General features: G+C 32.2%; 2 protein-coding genes across 3 annotated transcripts; one reads left to right on the forward strand and one right to left on the reverse strand.

The window, feature by feature from the left end:
• Nucleotides 1-386: 386 nt before the first annotated feature.
• Nucleotides 387-3,059, reverse strand: LOC145136102 (SNF1-related protein kinase regulatory subunit beta-2-like). 2 transcript variants are annotated; one of them, XM_079070295.1, is made up of 5 exons: nucleotides 2,872-3,059; nucleotides 2,530-2,683; nucleotides 1,934-2,049; nucleotides 1,676-1,838; nucleotides 387-907 (listed from the first exon to the last, which is right to left on the reverse strand). In XM_079070295.1, the coding sequence occupies exons 2-5, from the start codon at nucleotides 2,635-2,637 to the stop codon at nucleotides 572-574; spliced, it is 723 nt and encodes a 240-aa protein (XP_078926421.1). In that variant the 5' UTR covers nucleotides 2,638-2,683; nucleotides 2,872-3,059; the 3' UTR covers nucleotides 387-571. The 2 variants fall into 2 exon arrangements, with proteins under 2 accessions (XP_078926421.1, XP_078926420.1); XM_079070294.1 differs by having other exon boundaries at nucleotides 2,530-3,059.
• Nucleotides 3,060-4,731: 1,672 nt separating this feature from the next.
• On the forward strand, nucleotides 4,732-6,020 carry LOC145140081 (uncharacterized). The gene is made up of 3 exons (XM_079073690.1): nucleotides 4,732-5,297; nucleotides 5,374-5,512; nucleotides 5,982-6,020. The coding sequence occupies exons 1-3, from the start codon at nucleotides 4,732-4,734 to the stop codon at nucleotides 6,018-6,020; spliced, it is 744 nt and encodes a 247-aa protein (XP_078929816.1).
• Nucleotides 6,021-8,286: the final 2,266 nt, after the last annotated feature.

The raw sequence follows: 8,286 nt of genomic DNA on the forward strand, positions 1-8,286 counted from the left end.
ATTACTATCACTAGTTGATTTCTAATATATAAATACATTTATATAATAAAAAATTACTATGTTTAGCAAACTAATTGGCTAGCATTCCACATAAAAAATTGTTCCATCACCGTAAGGTACAACATTTTACAACTATCATACAAGTCAATAAACATATATTTTATGTATAGGAATCCAATTTTTTAAATGGAAGAATCGGCTCCAATTAATTACCTAAATAAACAACAAAACAGAAAAAAAAAACAATTAATTTTTAATTAAAGTAGATCGACTTATGCTTGAAAGTCTTTTAACTATTCAAAAGAGGCATCCAATGTGGCTTGTAAATGGGGGAGTATGTGTGGCCTTTCAAACAGAGAACCGATTTATAGCTGGTTCTAATCATATACACTAAAAAAAATTTCCAATTGCAAAATGGAGTAATCATATAGAATCTTTATAAATCAAGATCAGACCTTTTCCTTAACTATAGACTCAATGGCCTCCAAAACACAAATTCTGATCTAAAAAGTCCAAAATAAACAAAAAAAAAAAAAAGACCACGAAACAAAAAAAAAAATTGTTTACTTTCTTACTCTCTTGCTTTTTTAAATGGCTTGTAAAGCACCGTTGTCACAAATTTTGACCGAAATCGTTGGGAAGAACTCAGAGCAACAACGGGTTGACTGCTACCATCTCTCTTAATATACAAATGATCCAAATTGGTCGATAAAGGCTTCTGAAAAACCCCTTCATAGCTCGTGGAAGAAGATGCTTGATTCAAAGGCATATGTTGTAATAGCGGGGGCATTTCGGGTAATTTCTCATTATAATCATCTAAAGTGAAGGATGCATTGTTGTAGCTTGATATTGGGGAAGAAGAGTATTCGGTTTCTTGATCTCTCACCACGTTTTCATTGTAATAACCCTGGAAGACATCAAAATTATTAAAAAGACAAAATCTTAAGTTGAGTTTGGTTGTGGAAAATTTTCAAGTGAAAATGAAAATGAAAATTTTGAAAACGCATTCTGTTGATTCAGTTTTCAAAAGATTTCCAAAGAAATGGAAATTTTCTAATTTCCAAATTGTATGTAAATTAAAAAAGTGATTTTTATAGTTTTCAAAAGTTTTTTAAATTTCTAAAATGGAAAAAAGAAAACTCCACTAGTTTAAACCAAAACGTGTTTTCCAACATTTTCATTGAAATCTGAATATTAAAACTCAACTCTATTTTCTCATTACGTTTTCTAGAAAAATAAAAACAATTTTCCATAACGAAACGCACGTCTTATTCATATTAATAGCAAAAATATGACAAAAAAAGTAAATGATACCCATGGATGACACCCGCAATGCCACGGGGTCCCACAACCAAAATGAAAAAAGAAAAGGTAAATGTTTTTCCATGGGTGGCATTACCAACGGGTCCCACAACCAACATTACAAAAAAAGTAAACGTCAATATCAAACTAACAACCGGTCCCACAACCAAAAAAGGTAAAAGAACCCCATGGCTGTCAACATAGAGCGGTAAATCATAACGTCAAGTTTCTTTAGATTCTCACAGACAGGATAGACAGAGCGGTAAATCATAACGTCAAGTTTCTTTAGATTCTCACATTCTTACTGTTAGGACAGACAGAACAGACAGAGACAAAGACAGATAATGATAGTAGAATAACTAAAGAAGTATACCTTTAAGTCCAAAACGTTGTAAATATTCCCAAACTCATCACTTTCGTGTGGTAAATCAGGAGAGTAAGTCAATTCCCCATCAACGATAAAACGATAATAGTAAACACCAGAATTTAGCACCTTAAGAATTGAGAAATGAGTGCCTGAACCTTCTAATAACTCCCTGATAGAATAAAAAGATTCAAGAAAAAGGACAAAAAAAAGTATAAAACTTCTTATCAATAAAAAAAAAAGAGAATAGAGAAATAGCATTTCAACCTCGTCCTCCAGTTATCCCATGATCCTTCAATTGCAACATGCTTTCCACCATGAGTCCAATCGATTACTGCTGGTATGCTTATGTTGTTTTCTGGGTTGAATTCGGTTCTTTGACTCTGCATTTTGCAAGTGTTTATATGGTAATTAATAAGTTTTTATTTTGGTAACATGCTTTTTGGATATACCTATTTGATTATTTTGAGATTGTATTACTTGGATAACTTTATTTTACCTATTAATTTAGTAATTTTGTATATACATACTTAGTTGCAACAAAATTAATTGGCATTTGGTATATTAAACACCATTATAATGTGACTATTACAACTTCATGCAACAAAAATGTAACTTGGTGCAAATGAATCTTGATTCTTGAAGAATTTAAAAAAAAAAAAAACTATATTTAGCAAGAAAGAAACGACTTTTACAAAATCAACAATTGTAGCATAAATAATTCTATTATATGATTTTTTTTACTCATGTTCATATAAAGATTTACCCCATTAAAGATCCAATTTTGCAAGAAAGAAAACCTATAAATACAAATTACCCATTCAACCACCATGGACATACATACATGTAGAAGCTTGAGTTACCTGAGGAGTGATAGTCATGGGGAACTGAGAAGCCCTAGGGGGGTGAAGCATATGCGCAGGATAGCTGTTGCTACTGTTAACTTGCGCCGGCCCATGGCCACATTCCATGTAGTAATCAGCTTGATTAAACTCTTTAATCTTTACTTCTCTACCACTAACATTACCCATTAGTGCAGAATTTCGTTAGAAACACTAAATAGTCATATTCATGCTTTTAGATCAAGAACACAACTCGTGAAGCCATCAAAGACGATGAAGAACAGAAAGAATGGAAAAATCCCAAGTCAGAAAACGAGAAGAAATGGGGATTAATGGTTTTTAGAGAGAGGAATCGATAAATACCCATATAATTAAGCACAAAGAAGGAGAGCAGGTAACATGATGGAAGGCCCTTTTTGTCCTCTTTGTTTCTCTCACAAACACACACGAAAACACACAGTGGGTCTTTTTTTTCCCACTTTTTCTAGAACTCCGGTTCTTGGTGGAGAAAAAAGCTACAAGTGTACTAGTGTGTTTATTCTCCAATGAGTTTGGAGGATCCTTTGTTTGAGGAAGTGTGGGTGGATTAATTATGCTTATTTTATTTGTTTAGTTTGGCTAAATTACAATTTTGTTCCTTATGTTTTTTCTTTTAGGTTTAAAAGCCTTTTCATATTTTATTTTCATTTTCATATTATCTTTATTTATTATTTCATAAGAGCTTTTAGAACTTATTGCATTTTAACATCGGAAATTTGGATATATATATATATATATATATATATATATATATATATATATATATATATATATATATATATAGGAAATATATATATATATATAGGAAAATACAAATCTAGCCATTTAAATAATTATTAAAAAATAGCCAAAAAATACCACTTAGCCAAAAATAGCCCACAAAACCGTAGTCAACTTATGGTTGACTACGGTCAACGTCGTTGACTACTGTTTTGGGCCGAAAAGTACTATTTCGTGGTAATGGGCTACTGTTTCACGGACCCGTTTACTTTTTCGTGGCCTATTAGCCCAAAGTATATAATGAAAAAAATTTCAGTTTAGGTCTTTTTCCTATTGTTTTCTTTGGTTTGGCTACTTTTTTCTCTCAATTGAGCACTCGAAGAACAACTAGTTTTGTCTACTTTTCATCAAAATTTTACCGTGTTTGTGATTAGGAGTAGGATTTGTATATGGGGTTAAATTTGTTTTGAAAAAAATCGAAAAAAATATATATATAAAACCGTAGGTTTCATACGAAACCTACGGTGTACAAGTGCCCAATGCACAGATTGTGCAGTGTCGACTTGTACACCTACGGTTTCGTATGAACCGTACGAAAATTTTTTTTTTAGTTTTTTTTTTTAAAAATCGATTCAATAGGATCGGAACTTTATGTATTTTGTAGTCATATAATTTTTTTTTATAAAACAAAAAAAAGGAAACCGTAGGTTATTTGGAAACCTACGGTGTACAATCATTTACTACACAGTTTGTGCAGTAAACACTTGTACACCGTAGGTTTCCCAAAAAATACGTTTTTTTTTTAATAAAAAAAATTTATAACTATTAAACATTTGTATCCCCTTGTATGTATCTTATGATTTTTTGTTGGAAAAAAAATCGTAGGTTTCCTAAAACCTATGGTTTTATATATATATATATATATATATATATATATATATATATATATATATATATATATATATATATTTCATTTTTCTTCAAAAAAAAAATTGTTTAAACGTATTTTTAAGGATTGTATCCCCTTGTATATATGTTATGATTCAATGTTTGCATGTTGTTATAAATGATGTTATTTTCTATGTCTCAATTATAGCATACAATAGCAATGTACTATCGATTTGAAAAAGTTTTTATGTTTATAATGTATAGATACTTTGAAGTATACTGTATTGATAAAATAACATTATGTTTTGGTACTTTCGGGTTTGTTATACAATATGTTATTGTCACACCATTTTCAAAGTACAATGCTAAATTTGGTATACTAGTAGTATAGAAAATACAAAAAAATGTAGTCAATTAATTTCCTTTGGTATTTTATACAAAGTAAATAGAATATATGAAATGATTAAGTCTTATATTGTATGTTTTCTCTAATTGTTTATCAGTTTTTTTTTCTTTTATAAAACTTTATTTAACCTTCATGTTTATTTAATTTTGTAGCTTCCAAACAAAACGATGATGGGTCACTTATCTGTCAAAGCTTCATGCCATAAATTGCATGAAGTTTTGAGTCGCTTGAACGGACCCGCGCGTGATCTTTTTTCAACAACTAGCTTCGGTTACTTGTTGGACCTACCAGCTCAGTCCGGAGACGGACTTCTTATTCATGGCCTGTTACTGCATATGTTGCGTCCTACTGCTGAAACAGACGCAACTGAGCATCTATATTTTAGGTTTTCTAGACGTACACTGCCATTTGGGTCGGAGGAGTCTTTTCTTGTGACCGGACTTTACATGGGCCGGTGTCCTACATCAAGGATCGAATTTTCAACCATGTATAAAAACGGATATGGTGAAAATACATTTCGGTCCAGAGTCTTCCCATATCGCACAGACACTTCTTTACTTGTAGAAGATTTAGAGTTCCTTATCTTGAATCAACGATTCAATGACATATCGGCTCACGACGGTGTCCGTGCCATTTTGCTATATATCCTCAATCAAGGTTTTTTGGGAAAGGAGCTTAATGATAAAGTCACCAAGGAATTTTTGTGGGTGGTGGAGAACCTGGATCAATGGGATAGGTATTTGTCAATTTAATATTTATAATAAAATACTAATTTTTATACGTTTAACTAATACTTTTTTCTTATAATATAGGTTCTCGTGGGGGAGTTATCTATGGACTAAAACATACCCTAGATTGTCGGGTATGTTTAAGAAATTTGAGAATAATATGTCCAACCATCCAACAAAAGCGATTGTGTACACACTATCGGGTTTTGTTATTCCTTTGAAGGTATATTTAAGTAATTAAAAAAATATATTTAATAATTTATCGGTTTTAATTTTTTTGAAAATTTTAGTTAGTGCTAACACTTATAAATTAATGTATATTTATTACAAGATATGGATATGGGAGATGTTCCCAGTAATTCGGGGAGCGGCTGCGATACGACGCAATTATTTATATCCTCGTATATTGCGCTGGTTTCATATTAGGAGGTTAACTTGGACGAAAGTTTGCGATGTTTTCGATGTTGATCAGGACGAGACGCATCAACCCAAAAAAAAAGATGATTGCCTCAGATGTCGAGTCCTCTACTCCACATTATTTGTCATATATTACTAGTCTGAATTGTGAATCGTCTGAAGTCCCTTCTTCTGTACGCTACAACTTTAGAAATGATGTAAGTAAATTTGTAAAAGCAGAATCTAGTATATTAAAAATTTTCAACTATTATTGATATATGAAATCATTTATGTAGGGGGCATCTTCGTCTGATCCATCCTGTGGAAACAGTTAATCTTCCAAGTCTACCGAGGGAACTCATACGGTGGGAATTAACAAAAAACCGCGCGAGAAATAATGGCAAGACTTCAATCTTTGGAGGAAGAAATCCGAAGATTGAAAAATAAAGGTGGAACTCGAGACGGTGATGATTTGGAAGAATTTTTTAACGAAGCTTTTGAGGTATTACTATCAATTTAAATATATATGATGTATTAATTAATTTTTTAACGAAGCTTTTTATTAATTATTTTTTCTTTTTAATGTAGGGGAATGAGAATGTGGTTGGTAGCCCACAAAAATCAAATCGAGTAAACGAGGATGAAGATGTTGATAATCCACCATTGTTTGATTCTGGAAAACAAATAGAAATCGTGAAGGAGGTTATAATTTTTTTTGTATATTAAACTTTTTATTTTATTAAAGTATATTAAAAAAAATTAATATTTTTTTTGTAGAAGAAGAAGAAAAAGAAGGTTGTTGCTAGCGAGATTGTGGATGCGGAAAATCATATACCCGGACCTCCTGTTGTGAAAGAAAGTCGTCCGGTTAGGCAATTGAAACCTTCTCAATATCTTAGCTCCCCATACGTTTCGGTAAGTATGTTAAAAATCATATTTACTATAATTTTATTACTATATGGATAGTTATTGACTACGTATATAATATAGGTTCAAAATGTCACCCGATATCGTACATGTGAGGTAATACACAACGAACCACCACCCCCCGGATTTGTCAGCGATCCCCCGACACTTTTATTGGAGCCGTATGTGAATCCGGGTTGTAACGCCCCTGCTCTATACATGGGAAACAAACCGGCTGTGTTTTTGAAATATCAGTTATACAATGAAAAAATGGAAGCAAAGTTTTGGGATCTGTTTTTTTATGCAAGTGAATTGGGATTTTTAGATGAATCGGTATGAAGACATTCATTTATATTTAAAATTTAAATAATTTAATAAGCTACTTATGTTTAAATTAATTTTAAATGCAGCATGTTGACATATGGGGAAGGCTTTTGAATGAGCGGAGACCGAACGATGCTCGATGGACAATCATGCCATCGTCATTTTTTGGTGCATTTAAGATGTTCCGGTGGGCAGGAAGTGCAATGGGAAATCCGTTTGACCCATTGGATGGATGTAAATCTTGGCTAGAAGTTGACCGTATAAGTAAGGAAATAATATATATATATATATATATATATATATATATATATATATATATATATATATATTATCAGTCACTTTAATTGTCATATTACACTAATTAAATGTTGTAATTAATTGCAACGGTTGTGTGTTAAAACAGGTTTATTTTCCAATATGCATCAACCCACATCATTGGGTACTTGGTGAGTTATGGATGGACACGCTGTCGTTGAAGTTGTATGACAGCTTCCGATTATTTGGCACCGTGAAGATTATTGATTTTGTGTGTTTGAAGAGCTTATGGACCGCATTCTGCTAGAAATTGGCTATTGGAACCACATGGGTTTGCCTGTTCAGAAAGCATCCATCACTGTTACGGATGTTACGGACGTGCCCCAACAAGAAGGGATGTTTGGAGAGTGCGGTGTATTTATGTTGATGTGCATGGAGCAGCTTGTTTCAGGTCGACCGATTGGTATATCGATGGCACCTGTTGTTGCTGCTTCAGTTTCTTTATAGGATGGCCATGATATATTATGGATCTTCTACACAGGCGATTTTTAGTTAGTCCGAGTTGTATGTTTTTAGTGACATTCAATGTGTCCTGTTTCATGACGATTGGTTAAGAACATGTCCCCTAATTATTAAACATAAACAAACTAGCAAGAGAATAGTACATATTATATAGATTAAACATAATAAACAAGCAAATATAAAACTTAATACATAGATAAACTCATAAATAATGCATAAACTTACTACTTGATTAATCAATAATTATTAAATTCAAACATCTGGAAATTTTGTTTTTTCTTGAATCACCCGGTCGTAATTTTTTTGTATGTTTTTGATAATTTTTTTTCATTTTAACCTCTTCTTTGTTGGCGTAGTCTATTGCATCTCGTACCCAAACCCTTGCAGTGTTTATGTCGCGTTCATTGTCTTGAACCGACCTCATTTTAGACCAAATACCGGCTTGTAAGTTATCCAACCGTTTCCTATCTTCTTCAACGCCTTTAATCTCGTTCTTGATCTCTTCTTCTTTTATTAACATTTGCAATCGCTTCACTTGTGGCATCAACCACCATTTTTCTTGAGAGGTGGACATGATTGTATATGTATGAGGGT

Source organism: Lactuca virosa, chromosome 9, assembly GCF_052849685.1.
Source record: "Lactuca virosa cultivar CGN04683 chromosome 9, Lactuca_virosa_CGN04683_v6, whole genome shotgun sequence".
In the NCBI taxonomy this organism is placed as follows: Eukaryota; Viridiplantae; Streptophyta; class Magnoliopsida; order Asterales; family Asteraceae; genus Lactuca; species Lactuca virosa.

Coding starts and splice junctions, on each gene's coding strand:
- LOC145136102 (XM_079070294.1), bottom strand. CDS start 2,697: ATGGGTAATGTTAGTGGTAGAGAAGTAAAGATTAAAGAGTTTAATCAA. Junction 2,050..2,529: donor CCATGACTATCACTCCTCAG/GTAACTCAAGCT, acceptor TGCAAAATGCAG/AGTCAAAGAACCGAATTCAA. Junction 908..1,675: donor ACAACGTTTTGGACTTAAAG/GTATACTTCTTT, acceptor GATGTCTTCCAG/GGTTATTACAATGAAAACGT.
- LOC145140081 (XM_079073690.1), top strand. CDS start 4,732: ATGGGTCACTTATCTGTCAAAGCTTCATGCCATAAATTGCATGAAGTT. Junction 5,298..5,373: donor AACCTGGATCAATGGGATAG/GTATTTGTCAAT, acceptor CTTATAATATAG/GTTCTCGTGGGGGAGTTATC. Junction 5,513..5,981: donor GTTTTGTTATTCCTTTGAAG/GTATATTTAAGT, acceptor TCATTTATGTAG/GGGGCATCTTCGTCTGATCC.